The sequence below is a fragment of the Nymphalis io genome, chromosome 13, assembly GCF_905147045.1.
Source record: "Nymphalis io chromosome 13, ilAglIoxx1.1, whole genome shotgun sequence".
Lineage (NCBI taxonomy): Eukaryota > Metazoa > Arthropoda > Insecta > Lepidoptera > Nymphalidae > Nymphalis > Nymphalis io.
The window spans coordinates 5,892,928-5,907,326 of NC_065900.1; the positions used below are offsets into that span (position 1 = coordinate 5,892,928).

The 14,399-nt window shown below is 28.5% G+C and overlaps 3 protein-coding genes across 3 annotated transcripts; 2 read left to right on the plus strand and 1 right to left on the minus strand.

Moving 5' to 3' along the window:
• Positions 1-732: 732 nt before the first annotated feature.
• On the plus strand, positions 733-7,174 carry LOC126772952 (metacaspase-3-like). The gene is made up of 14 exons (XM_050493560.1): positions 733-828; positions 908-1,255; positions 1,321-1,653; positions 1,909-2,134; positions 2,218-2,859; positions 3,147-3,332; positions 3,552-4,064; positions 4,154-4,227; positions 4,304-4,474; positions 4,548-4,689; positions 4,809-5,002; positions 5,261-5,380; positions 6,832-6,993; positions 7,083-7,174. Exons 1-14 carry the CDS (start codon positions 733-735, stop codon positions 7,125-7,127), a joined length of 3,252 nt encoding a protein of 1,083 aa, XP_050349517.1. The 3' UTR covers positions 7,128-7,174.
• Positions 7,090-9,217, minus strand: LOC126772953 (chymotrypsin-1-like). Its single transcript, XM_050493561.1, has 5 exons — positions 9,148-9,217; positions 8,615-8,762; positions 8,296-8,539; positions 8,077-8,223; positions 7,090-7,449 (listed from the first exon to the last, which is right to left on the minus strand). The coding sequence occupies exons 1-5, from the start codon at positions 9,215-9,217 to the stop codon at positions 7,258-7,260; spliced, it is 801 nt and encodes a 266-aa protein (XP_050349518.1). The 3' UTR covers positions 7,090-7,257.
• A 2,223-nt stretch (positions 9,218-11,440) lies between these two features.
• On the plus strand, positions 11,441-14,360 carry LOC126772846 (pre-mRNA-splicing factor 18). Its single transcript, XM_050493451.1, has 7 exons — positions 11,441-11,804; positions 11,887-12,013; positions 12,298-12,470; positions 12,769-12,849; positions 12,942-13,076; positions 13,628-13,840; positions 14,101-14,360. The coding sequence occupies exons 1-7, from the start codon at positions 11,742-11,744 to the stop codon at positions 14,338-14,340; spliced, it is 1,032 nt and encodes a 343-aa protein (XP_050349408.1). The 5' UTR covers positions 11,441-11,741; the 3' UTR covers positions 14,341-14,360.
• Positions 14,361-14,399: the final 39 nt, after the last annotated feature.

The window sequence follows — 14,399 nt, forward strand, 5'->3', positions numbered from 1 at the left end:
GACAGCCTACAGCTGCGAAAAGGCCTCCTTGCCTCTTAGAGTTGTTTTGGGAATCCAAAGCTAGTTATAGCACAGCACAAAACCATTAGTCTAAAATAATAGGATAGAATTAGGTTCTTTTAAATATATTAAGAGATATAAAGAGTTACAGAGTGTAGTTAAGTACTAAAACCTAGTCCTTGTTTTTAAAGCTTACAATATAAACTAGCATTTAGCTGATTGTAAATTACTGGCATGGCAGGTGATAACTTCAAATTCGATATCAAGTGATATTATAGTCTTTGTTCGGTATTAAAGTAAACATTTAAAAAAAAAGTAAGTTACATACTACCTTAACAAAAATTGAAATTTAGTTAAAAAGTTAACGAAATGAGTAATTTGTTTCATATATAGATATTATAATAATAGTAGTAGGTACAGACAGTTGATGAGTTACGTTTGCATAATATGTATATACTGGGCACATTTTAATTCTTCAAGATATTTAAAATCAAATATTTTAATAAAAACATAATTACGATTTTATTTTTAATCACAAAATTTCCATGACTGAGATATAACTGTATACTTACATTCAATAATATTAAATATTTTATCGATGTCGATGTTTAATAATTATATTTTAATATAACTTTTTTTCCTACTATTTTAAAATATTATTAGTATCTTAAATTGAAAACCGAATAATTAGCTTTTAAAACAAAAAACAATGATCACAATTCATGAAAAAAAATGGCGTCATTAAAGAAATTATCTAATCGTAATCAAAACCTTTTATGTGCTTCGTCATATTATATAAACAGCTTCAAAAGAGTCGTCGAAGAATTGGTAATTAATAAAAAGTGAAATTAATTCATTCTATGGCTACTTATTTAAACAATCTACATAATTGACCTATATTTTGTAGGTTTATAACTCACTTGATGCTGACTCTACTTCAATAGCAATTAGAGTCTGCATAGAAAATAAATATATACAAGTACTGGATAATGGTATAGGTATTATAAAAGATAATTTTAGGCTTTTAGGAGACAAATATGTTACAAACAAATTCATAGACGACAGTTCTCTAAAATCTACATCGAATAAATATGGGTATAAAGGAATTTATCTAGCAAGCATAATAGAAGTTTCTGAAAATGTTAAAATATCCTCAAAATTTAAAAACTCGCAAGAAACTTGGATGAAGGTTTTTTGTAAAGGTAGTGTAGAAGACTTTAATTTAACTTCATCGAGGCCATCAAAAGGAACAACTGTAAGTACCTAAATAAAAACATTCTTTGGTTTATTTGGTTGATAACTAGGTAACAATGTTTTTAGGTAGAAATTTCAGGATTTCTTTATAATCATAATATTCAACAAAAATCTATAGATTTATTAAATGAAATAAACAGTATCAAATTGGTTCTAGAACAGCTATCACTAGTGCATTGTAATGTTTCATTTAGCCTCAGAGATGATTCTAAGAATGAAATTATTTTTAAAATTCACAAAAATAGAAACATATACCAGACATTGTTGTCTCTTTTTGAAATAAGTATGAATGATTTAAAAGATCTACAAGTAGAAAAAAATCAATATAAAGTGAAAGCATACATTGGTAAAAATTGCTTGGTACCAAAGAAGTATCAATGGGTTTTTTTAAATGGACGATTTATTTCTAAAACTTTTCTACATTTAAAACTAAATGAAAATCTTACTAAAAAAAGTTTTGAAATAACAAAAAGTAAATTAAAAGTAAAGGTAACTATTTGTTTTTTCAATAAATTTCATATATTTTTTACACTATCTTTATTATTATTTATATACAAGTTTGCAGATGAATACAATTTTAATTGTAAAACTCCATTTTACTTTATTTTTATATCATGTTCTAACTTTGATATTGATATTATTTATAATCACAAGCAAACTATTGTGGAATTTAAAAACTGCGAAGCAGTTAATAAACTTATTGAAAAATTAATCAACTTATACTATGGAGACATTAAAGGAAAGCCAATAATTGTTAGAAAAGAAATAAATCAAGATAATAATAATGATACAAGAAGAAAGGTCAAGGAAATTATGGACAAAATATTAAATAAAAATGAGGTAAAAGCCAATATGATGCAACTACAGAATGGTATAATAGGTATCCATCGTTTAATTTTAATTTTTTGTTTTTTAATAAAAAAAAACATATCAACTCGATATTCAAACTAGGTATTTTTTTAGGTAAAAACGTTAAAAGGAAATTAAAAAAAAGGAATATGAATGATAACCAACAAAATATTTTAGAAAAAGAAACAGAATATAACAGTTTATGCAAAATTAAGGAATCTGCAAACTTTATTGAAAGGGACAAAAAACATGGTATTAATGAATTGTCTGAGTCACATAAATCAGTACATAATTTGTTAAAAAATAATAGACTCAAAAACAAATACTTCAACAATAACAACAACAATAATAACAGAAACTTGCTAAAAGCAAAAAATTATAGAAGAACAAAAAAGAACATAGAATTCAAAATTAAAACAAATGCTTCCATTGAACCTCTCATACAAAAATTTGAACACAAAACAGAAACTGTTCAAAAGAGGTGTCAAAAATTATCAGTTGAAGCGCAGACTATTCTAAATAGAAAATATTTCAATAATATTAAAATACTCAAAGCTAACGGAAAGCACGGCAAAGATTTTAAAATAGATAGCCCAAAAGAAAAATATATAAAATCTAACAATGTAGAACATTTAAGCACCAAACAAGTTAAAACAACGTATGACTTATTAAAAATTAATGAAAATAAGGAAAAGTTTCCCATTAATGTATTCACAGATACTCAAAATACTGTCATCGCAGAAAGTATCGTATCGGGTAAGAAGTTTTTATTTAATATTAGCTCGTACATTTTGTATAAATATTATGTTAGTGAGCATTATTTAAATATATTATGATAAAGTGTCTCTTGTCATTCAAAGATTATTTTTAGTATCTTGTCATTTTTTTTTGACATTAGCAGCGATTTTTTTACGCCTTAGCTACAAGTGTTTTGAGTGAGCCAATATGTGAAGGTTAGCTTGAATCACTGTATTCTAATGTGTGACAATTATGTCACATATTAATGTGACTCGATAGATGCTTATCCTTAATTACTCTTTTAGATAAAAAAATATTATCTACTTTTAATAGCCATGAAATAAATAAAAGAATAATTCCGAAATGTTCTATTCACCCATCAAAAAAATACTTACCTAATTTGAATCCGATGTTATATGAATATAGCTACACGGAAAAAAATCAACCTAATAACAGATTAAATTTATGGAAATCTCCATTTTTAAAAGAATGTTATAATAATTACGATAGCTATAATCTTCATTATAAGAGTAACAACGTAATAAGACATAACTTTACTTATAATGAATATGACAATTTTCATAATATAGGAAATTGCTCAAGTAGTAAAATTTCCTTGGACAATACGAATTTAAAATTTGAAAATACTTTTACGATAAACATTTTAAATTCATTATGTGTCAATGATGGAGTTAATAAAACATACTCAGTACAAATGTCAACTAATTTGAGTTTAAGTAATCATATTAAAAAGACGTCACCTTCAATTGAGGATGCAGTAACAAGTAAAGATACACACACAAACATTGAAAATGATATATCAATTTTTAAACCTAAATCGCAATACAGTGATGAAATAGAACCTTTAAAATTTTGTGAATCAATATTAAATAGCACCGAAATGCGAAATATTGAACAGGAATTTAACAAGAGCTTTTTTCATAATGAGAAAAGTAATTTAATCATGACATCTGATAATAATTTTACTCGAGTTTATAATAATTTTGACAATTTTGGTAAAAACGAATTTGTTAATATTTTCAAGGACAAAAACCAGAAAGATCAATTCATATATAACACTGTGCAAAGAGAAACATCGAATATTGAATTGTATGAAAAGAGTAGACTAGATAAAAAACAACCTTCATTGCCAATATTCAGTAGTCAGGCTCATAACACGGAGGATTTTAAACTAAAAGGTCGTCATCGGTTTGTACCCAAAGGTAATGTAGAAACTATACGATTGAAATCCATTCTATTATTAATAAGGTTTTCGCAATTCATAATGTATTTAACAAAAGTAAAATTTTAGGTATGTCTCAAATTTTTGAGGGTCATTTTAAAAAAAATTCTGATTATAATAATGACGAAGAATATTATGAAGACGTAAGATTTGTAAACGAATTTGTATTTTTGTTGGTAATGTTTGTTTAAGTACTAATAGATATTGATTATTTTTTAGGCTATTTACAACCATTTTGCAGAAGATGTTCGTGATAAATTTGAAATATTTGAACCGTGTGTTAAAAATGTCAAAGACATTTTTTCTAAGGACTTAAATAAAATTAATTATAGAACCGATAAAGATAATGCAGATTTAATATTTAATTCTGAATCGTTAAAGCAAGCTCAAGTAGGCATATTCTTCATTATACAAAATATATTTTTTTAAACGGTTTTATATAAGCTTACTTTTTTCGTTTTAGATATTAGGACAGGTAGATAAAAAATTTATAGCGGCTAGAATACAAAGTAGATGTTCTAGCGATGGAAAATCATCTTATTTTTTAACTTTATTTGATCAACATGCCGTGGATGAGAGAGTAAGACTTGAAAGAAATTTATCAGGTACGTAGCTTTTGTTCGCGATTTCCGTAATGAAAGTCCATCTAACTCTATATTTTAAGAGTAAGCAATTCATGTATATCATATATTCTTTTATATAATACGAATTTTGACTTGCCTAGATTATTTCGATGGAATCAAATGGAAAAGCGTTGCATTCGAGACATTTCAATTGAAACTTAGTCGTGATGATTATTTTTATCTTTACAATTATAAAGACAAATTTACTCAATTTGGACTACAATGGACATTTGCAGAAAAACATGTACTGATTCATGCTATACCAGAAGCTATTCTTGGTAAAAATCCTAGAAAGGTAAGGTAGTCTAGAACAGCATTTACGTGTTCTCGGATTCACTGGTACGTTTTCCTTGTAATGTCCAATATTTAATAATCAATTGAAATTAATAATATATTGTATATCAAAATAATCTTAATTCGAGTAAGCCCTTACAATGCGCTTTCCTTTGGTTGGTTGGTTCATCTTGATTCATTTTACAAGATCAAATTTAATAATATAAAGATACCACTATAGCATTGTATATACAGCTAAAGCAATATGTATATATTACAGGCGGAAACCATTATTACAGCTATCAAGAACTTCATCTCTGAACAGATTGAGATAATAAAATCTATCAGAGGTAATGTTTATTCATACCCAAAGTGTATAATGGAACTTGTCTTTAGTGAGGTAAGTAATAACTTTAATAATTAATTATTGCCTAGTGGTTAGAACGCGTGAATCTTAATCGACGATCGTGGGTTCAAAACCCGGGCAAGCACCACTGAATTATCATGTGCTTAATTTGTGATTATAATTCATCTCGTGCTTGACGGTGAAGGAAAACATCGTGAGGAAACCTGCATGTGTCTAATTTCATTGAAATTTCATTGTATATACAGCTAAAGCAATATGTATATATTACAGGCGGAAACCATTATTGAAATTTCATTGAAATTAGACATGTGTATTCCACCAACCCGCATTGGAGCAGCGTGGTGGAATAAGCTCCAAACCCTCTCCTCAAAAGGGAGAGGAGGCCTTAGCTCAGCAGTGGGACATTCACAGGCTGTTACTGTTACTGTACTGTTATGGCCAATCGAAAAATATATAAAGATAAACAAACCTTCAATTTACATATGCCATTTACAAATAGCTCTTCACTACAAACAGTTTTAGATTACTATATATTTATTTATAATACACTAGAACTATTAAACTTAAATACTTATATCAGCTTTAGTTTTATTTCCAAATATCCGATATAAACTTCACTGCCATTCAAAACGTAATTTTTTCGCAAATTTATAATGGATATATAGATTATTAAAGATCTCGAGGAAAGATATCACGTCGATTCAATGAAAAAGTCGTTTTTTGTTTTAACTGTACTCCTCTTATTCGTATTATTGGAAAATACGACTGCATCGTTCGTTTTAAGTCCGCGAATCCACAGAAACTTTGCTCCGGTTTCGATCTTGTCGAATTTGCGTACCCATTAGATTATGAAAGTAAGAAAGAGTGCATTATGCGTATAAGTAATATTGCGGATGGATGCGCAATTAGCTATTCTCCTTTCAGAATGGCTTCCGTGAACAAACTTGACATTGTCATCTTTAATTACAAGAATAATAATAATCACACTCATAATTATGAATAATGTATCGTGTGTTGTGAACATTTGTCACTTTTTCACGCTTTATCACATCTATACAATTAAATAAAATTGAATTGTATCTGACTATGGATTTCAAAATAGCTGCCGCTTTTAAAGTTAATACGGCTATTTGCGCGTTACCAAAACCAAAACATATTTGTTATTTCTTCAAACTTTATCACAGCAAAAATATGACATAATTAATTGATTTTGGCCTTTTAATCCCGTTTAAATGGAATTTTGATTATGAAGCTGGCAAAGGTGCGGTTGAACCGCTAGTCGTACATAAAATAAATAAAACCAAATAAAATAAAATAGCAAACAATTTTTAGAACCTGTTAATATTGAATAACTAACAATAATTGTGTCTTAATTTATTAAAACAAGTGTAACAAAAATCACTTAAATATTTTTAGATACATTTTTTTAGTCTTATCTTGAAAATTAATTCGTTAATGGTGTTAATATATTTTTTTATAATTAGGCTTGCAGATATGCAATTAAGTTTGGTGATCATTTGTCTAAAGATGACTGTGTGAATATAATTGGTGCTCTTGCGGACTGCAAGACTCCTTTTCAATGCGCACATGGCCGACCTGTTATGGCGATTATGATGGAAATACCGAATAATAATTATATTTATAAGGTACATTTTTTATTTCAATATAAAGACAACAGTTCTTTTTGAATTTCGTTGAATAAATTATGAAATTTAATTTAATTTAATTTTTACAGGTAAACATAAGCCGTCTAAAGGAATTTAAAAAAATAATGTCTTAATCGTTTATATCGTATCGTAAAAACAATTTAACCAATATAGTAGGTAATTAAATGTTTACATAATAAAAAACCTAAGTTTGTTTTTATCACCACTCTTAAAGTGAATATTTCAGTATTGAGACCTGTCATTTCATTTATGAGATACTTTTGTTTTTGTGTAGTCGCAATAACTACAAACTTTTTTATCTATTATTTTACGAATCCATTTCACGTGTGGTGATATTCTTGTATGCACGTCTGGGAAACCAACAGCACAGGGTATCCCCCATGAAACTATTCCGACCAATTTATTATCCTTTGTTAATGGTCCTCCGGAATCTCCCTAGAAATATAAATTGTAGTGTAAACAAATAAATACATACTCACATGTATGTATGTATTAATAAGTAACTAACAAATGCAGTCATCTTATCATACTTTCGTAAATTATACTACGCTAATGTTTCCTTTTTTATCCATTGTTCTTTCTTATCGAGGACACATTATTATAAAACATTTATAAATCTCCTTAATCACTAATTAATTATATATTTGATATATATTTTACTGGTGGTAGGGCTTTGTGCAAGCTCGTCTGGGTAGGTACCACCCACTCATCAGATATTCTACCGAAAAACAGCAATACTTGATATTGTTGTATTCCGGATAGAAGGGTGAGTGAGCCAGTGTAATTACAGGCACAAGGGACGTAAAATCTTAGTGGCGCATTGGCTATAAACGATGGTTGACATTTCTTACAATGCCAATGTCTAAGGGCGTTTATATATATATATATATATATATATATATATATATATATATATATATATATATATATATATATATATATATATATATATATAGAAATCATAATTTAGATTTATCAATGATATAAATACTGACTGTCGTAGAATTTATAAAGTCAGTTATTGTAATTTGTAAATATATTTTTTTTAAATTTAAAACTTACATGACAAGTTCCTTGGCCAATTTTTGTAAATGTGCAAAACATACTGTTGTAAACTTTTCGCGTGTAACGCATGGCGTATTGACAAATCTTCTGATCAAATACTGTTAAATTCAGGGCGTGCATTCTCCGGCTTGACTCTCCGTAAGCCTGTTAACCATTTTCAAATTAATATTTTTATACATATACGTGTAAATCCCAAATTTCTCAAGAATACGATACCTTTTGAGCTCCGAAACCTGTTAACTGAACAATTTCCCCCTCTTTTACATAATTTTCGTCAAGTTTAATCATTTCTACTTTTCGTAAGTCAAATAATCCTTTTATTGTTATTATTGCTATATCGTTTAATTTCAGGGTGTAATTATAACAATCATGAACGTGTACTGATTCCACGTTATATTTTAACCCTTTATAGTCCAGATCAGTGGTTCCAACTACAACTTTTATATATTTCGCTTTCGCTCTGAAATAATTAAAAAATTTACATTACACAACAGCAATATTATTTTGATTTGTGTTACACCTCTGACTTTTGTACCCATATACGCAGTGTGCAGCAGTTGCCAAATGTCTATGTGAAATAATAGCACCTCCACAAACATGATGCCCTGTAATATTTTGTAGTGATACACTGAATTTCCCAAATTCTGGAGGAGCTTTTGCGCCACCTACAATTCTTAATTTCCCTGCAAAAAATAAATAATAAAAGTAAGAAATTGCCTGCACATAAGTCAACCTAATAAAGATAATATCATCACCTTTATCGTTAGATAATGTCTTCACCTCCAACGCGTCGAAAAAAAAACTACATAAAAATAAAAATATTATATACATTTTTTACGTTATAATGTTGTTTACACGGCTGTTTTGATTATTTTAATAATTACAAATTCATTATATTCCAATTTACTCGATATCTTAAAAATCTTAATAATCAGATAAAAGCTGGGGAAATCTCAGATTATCGCAACACAATTAATTGATATTATATTGATAAAATACCTACATGCATAATTTTCGAAAACTAATTGTACCTTACGACTTTGTTCTAAAACTGAGGAAATGAGAAACCCTTATGCATTTGTTCTTCTATTATACGTACATATTTAATGTCTTCCAAAATTTGCAATTTAAGATCCATGACCAAAAAGTTGCTATTTTACTTTTTACCTTAGAAGTTATTGTTAAATACAGGTTGTCTGTAGTGTCCGTGGACCGTGTAAATATTTAATACAACATACATATAGACAAAAGCGTAGGAAATTTTATAGCTTAAAAATAATTATATTTCAGTTTATCACTAGAAATAAAATATATATGTACTTATATATTATTTGATATCATTATCACTTTTACAGCGAATATAGTAGCGTAATTTTTTGTGATTTCAAACATATCGTTTTGCTACTTAAATATGTCTTCCGATGATAATTTTACTCAGTAAATTATCGTCTATTAATATTAAAGAATATATCTAGTGTTTTGTTTTTGTAAGGCTTTGTGTATAAGACTTAAGAGTAGATATTGAGCCTTGTGCAAGTCCGTCTGGCTGGGTGGGCACTCATCATATTAGATTCTACCACCAAACAGCAATACTTAGCATTGTCATTGTTGTTCCGGTTTGATTGTTGAGTGAGCCAGTTAGCTACAGAGTCAGATTGTTGTTCAATTAATATGTTTATATATTATAGATGACTCTACTGTACAATAAGTTGGTACCATCGAGCTAATCTAATAATGGGAATCTGAGGTAGATATAGTGGTACTTTTGGGAGTAGCTCAATAATAATTAAAGACCATTTTTATTTAAATATTATACTCTAGGTAAATTTATTATCTAAATCTTTTTTTACCCTTAACGAATTATTTCAAAATTCTAACATTGCAATTATTAAGTATTTCAACCTCTCTCGGGGAATGGGAAGTTGTTTGCCGATAAATATTTAGAAATATATCACGATAACCATAGACAGTTTTTAGTACTTTTTATTGTTTTGACATATTATTACAATGGGTAAGTATTTTCGAACAACCTACCCAAGTTGTTTGAAAATACTCATACATACATACGTATACGTATTTATTTTCAGATTGTAAATAACTTTGTAAGTTAAAGTTTTAGGTTAGGTAGGTATTTCGTTTCTTTGCCGCATTTATATTTTTCTCATGGTTTTGTTAAATTTATACTTAGTCGGTTCGACAAGTGCAGTAAAACGTTAAACATATACAAATAAAAATTTAAAATTGTTAAAAATATTACAAATTGTAACCGCGTGGAATTTTCTGCTATCATTCTTGCCACGAATGATAGCAGCATTTCTCCTTTGAATCGCAATTCCGATTCTCAGGGCGATAAATGAAGCAGTTATTCGGTTAGTTGATAATAAATATTTATTTAAAAAAAAAACAGATTTACGTTTAAATTTTAAAACGACACAAATTCCTGTGAAGTTCTCAGTCACAATAAATGAAGTAGAGGGAAAGACATTCAAGTATGTCGGAATAGATTTAAGGGAATGATGTTTTTCTCATGGCCAATTGTATGTTGCCCTATCTAGATCCGGGTGCAGCGAAAACCAATAAATACGAATATCCCACGAAAATAAAACTAAACATGTTGTATATACTGAAATATTATAAGTTTTCTCTTAGTAATTTCTTTATGTTACACGCAGGTGAAACCGCGCGCATTTTACCGGTGTACTTATTAGGTACAATTGACTAAATCTATTGTTTCCATCAATGATACATATAAAAAACCAGATATATTACTAGAGTGACCAATTGAAAGACTCGAATACGTCCCTATTGGGACGTTCTGCTATTAGTCGCTTATCACCATAACGATACTAATAAACTAAAACGCCATCGTGTGAATACAGAAAGAGTACCAATTATGAAGCTAAATAAATAAAAAACAAGACATCCCATACCATATGTAAATATTATGTATTTATATTTAGAGACGGAAAATATTTTCGTTCCGAGGGACACATCCAAACATAGAATATAAAGTGCGAATATAAAATAAATTCGATACTTCGTATTCGTATTTTTTCATTTCTATCATGTTTTATTTTTGTGTATAATATCAATTTTCTATCGGTTTTCACTAAACAATGGTGATAGTGAAATGTACAGCAAGCGTCAAGTAGGTTTATGTCAATTAGTTAGTGTTGCAAGATGTACAATTTAAGTCGTATTCATACGACTATTTATATACTTTATACAAGTACGATCAAAAGATATAAAGTGCATGTGATACATACGCTTTTTCCGTATGCCAAATTTACGCATCATACGACTGCCAATTCAAAAGGTCTGGCAACATTGCCACTTGTCAAATTGATTGTCAATTACAATTAGTCAATAACTTAAAAAGTGGTATAAAATTATTGCACTTTATGCTAATTTATTGCCTAAACAAACGAAAGCTTAAATTCCAGCTGTGTTTTTCGCGATATATATTATCTTTTTCTTAATCGGTGAATTTTAATATTATATTCTCTTAGTTCATAGTTTACTATGTGCTAAACGACGTAAACAATAACATACGGGACTTCCAGTCGATTCTAAGGCAAAAGTTGAAAATTATATTTATCTTTCCCATAATATAATCTCAGAGTTTTCGCTCAATTTTAATCGGCATATATTTTGATCCAATTATGGATATTCTTAAAGCTGAAATAGCCAAAAAACGAAAACTTTTAGAAGAAAAAAATATTTTGGTATGTGTATTACAGATGATAATTTTAATTTATCTTAGACGTCTTGATGTATCTAATATGTATTTTTTTTTATAAATTATAGAACCCAACAAAGAAATATTTCAAAAGAGGTGATCTTCTTGCTAAGGAACAGGAAGAATATTTTAAAAAGTATCATTCAAATAACACTGAAGCAGATAAGAGTGAGGAAAAAAAAGATGTTGAAAAAGGTTTGGACTGTTACAAATCTTGTACTGAATTTTGTAGTATGGCCACCTGCCAAGTATAGCCTGACTCATTTTCTAGAAACATAACTACAATTAAACTAAGTATACTATATTTTCTTCTAAGAACCAATCTCAACTAAAACAAGTTGCAAAGTTACAAGCTTTAAAAAGTGTTAAATTTTTGTTGCTAAACTATATATGGTAATTATATAAGTATATAAATATATACTGAAATTTCAATTTAATTTTTGACACCTTCATAGCCATTGTATCATGTATCATTTCAGTCAATAAGGTCGAAAATGAAAAAGAACAAACAGAAAGTGTATCTCTACCCAGATTTGAAGTAATTAAAAGATTAAGAGAAAGGGGACATCCAATTGCATTGTTTGGTGAAAGTGAACTTCAATCCTTTAAGCGGTTACGAAGAATTGAAATTCAAGAACCTGAAGCAAATAGGGTATTTTATTCATATTATTACCTTCACTGTCCGAATATTATCAGATGTTGATTATCATGGAACTTGATACTTAATTGTTCATTTACGATATTCATAATTTAGTGATATTGTAAACTTGAATGTTACTTGGTAAAAAAAGAAACTATAGTTCAAGTGTAACTAAGCATAAAATGTTTTTAGTATGTAGTAGTTTAAATTATCATTAAAAATAATATAAATAAAAAGCAAATAAATTTATAAAATAACATTAAAATTATAGAATTTATATGAATAAATGTTAATTTATATATTGTTTTAGGGTTTCAGAAATGACTTCCAAGAAGCTATGGAAAAAGTGGATCAAGCATATCTAAATGAAATTTTAGCACTGGGTACACAGGTAATATCTGAATTTTTTAAAGTTGTGTTTACTTAATAATAATGGTATCATATTAAGTACAATCATAAATGTAATAACATTTTATTTTGTAGAATGACAGTGAAAAATCTCAGAAGGATGATGAATTTGATGATTCCGTAACCTATGACTTGATCCAAGAGATGGCTAAAACTATGGGTCAAGGTGATAGAAATCATGATATGAATGTAATAATGACATTATTACAAGTAAGTGCAAGTGGAACAGTTCATGATTTTCTTATATTTAATTATAAAATGTTCCTTATAAGTCGAGATGGCCTAGGGGTTAGAACGCATGAATTTTAACCGATGATTGTGGGTTCAAGCCCACGCAAGCACCACTGAATTTTCATGTGCTTAATTTGTGTTTATAATTAATCTCGTGCTTGATTGGGAAGGAATACATCGTGAGGAAACCTGCATGTATCTGATTTCATTCTGCCACATGTGTATTCTACCAACCCGCATTGGAGCAGCATGGTGGAATAAGCTCCAAACCTTCTCCAAAAGGGAGAGGAGGCCTTAGCCCAGCAATGGGACATTAACAGGCTGTTACTCTGTTACTGTTATGTTCCTTATATTATTTTTCATGAGTTCTTATGTCTTTAGTCTGATAAATTATTTTGAAAATAAATATGTATGTTATTAAAATAAAACAGTACCTTTTTTTCAAGATTATTAATATATATTTTTTTGTCAATCTAACTTTTAACGTAAATCGACATTAGTCAATTTAATAGTACAAATTAATTTTACAGTTTCTCCTTAAATTGTGGGGACAACAGCTCAATTCTGCAAATGCCTCAGAAAAAACTGCAACTAAGCACAAAATGGTGCGAGCAACATATACACAGACACAAGTATATCTAAAACCATTAATGAGAAAATTGAAAAAGAAAACTCTCCCTGAAGACATTTGTGACAGTCTTATGGAAATAACTAAACATTTATTAGAAAGAAATTACATAATGGTAAGTTGGTAACAAGATAAAACCAAATCATAAAAAATCAAAGAACCTGACAAATAAGGCACATAATCAAATGTAGTTTATGCACCTTCTTCTTTACATAAAAACTGTAGGATTTTATATTAAACTTTCCACTCTTTTGGTATTCTCCCTTAAGTGTTTTCTTTGATGTATTATTTTTTTCTATAGCTTTTTTTTCCTTATTATTTTTAAATTCTTCTTTATCATCATTATCAATATATATTTTTTTACATTGTTAACAGGCAAGCGATGCATATCTTCAAATGGCAATAGGTAATGCTCCATGGCCCATTGGTGTAACTATGGTTGGTATTCACGCTCGTACAGGTCGTGAAAAAATTTTCTCCAAAAATGTCGCCCATGTAATGAATGATGAAACACAGAGAAAATATATACAGGCTCTGAAGAGGCTTATGACAAAATGCCAAGAATATTTCCCAACAGATCCATCTCGATGTGTAGAATATAGTACTACAAGATAAATAAATAAATTCAAATTATTGAAAAACAATGTTTTGCTTTTACAAATTCCCTTTAATTT

Bases quoted from the DNA above. Each gene is read 5' to 3' on its own strand.
- LOC126772952 (XM_050493560.1), top strand. From the start codon at position 733: ATGGCGTCATTAAAGAAATTATCTAATCGTAATCAAAACCTTTTATGT. The intron at 1,256-1,320 runs GTAAGTACCTAA...CAATGTTTTTAG, and splicing joins GGCCATCAAAAGGAACAACT to GTAGAAATTTCAGGATTTCT. The intron at 2,135-2,217 runs GTATCCATCGTT...GTATTTTTTTAG, and splicing joins ACTACAGAATGGTATAATAG to GTAAAAACGTTAAAAGGAAA.
- LOC126772953 (XM_050493561.1), bottom strand. From the start codon at position 9,217: ATGGATCTTAAATTGCAAATTTTGGAAGACATTAAATATGTACGTATA. The intron at 8,763-9,147 runs GTTTCTCATTTC...TATTTTTTGCAG, and splicing joins AGAAGAACAAATGCATAAGG to GGAAATTAAGAATTGTAGGT. The intron at 7,450-8,076 runs GTAAGTTTTAAA...TTATATTTCTAG, and splicing joins TTGGCCAAGGAACTTGTCAT to GGAGATTCCGGAGGACCATT.
- LOC126772846 (XM_050493451.1), top strand. From the start codon at position 11,742: ATGGATATTCTTAAAGCTGAAATAGCCAAAAAACGAAAACTTTTAGAA. The intron at 13,077-13,627 runs GTAAGTGCAAGT...TTAATTTTACAG, and splicing joins TAATAATGACATTATTACAA to TTTCTCCTTAAATTGTGGGG. The intron at 13,841-14,100 runs GTAAGTTGGTAA...CATTGTTAACAG, and splicing joins TAGAAAGAAATTACATAATG to GCAAGCGATGCATATCTTCA.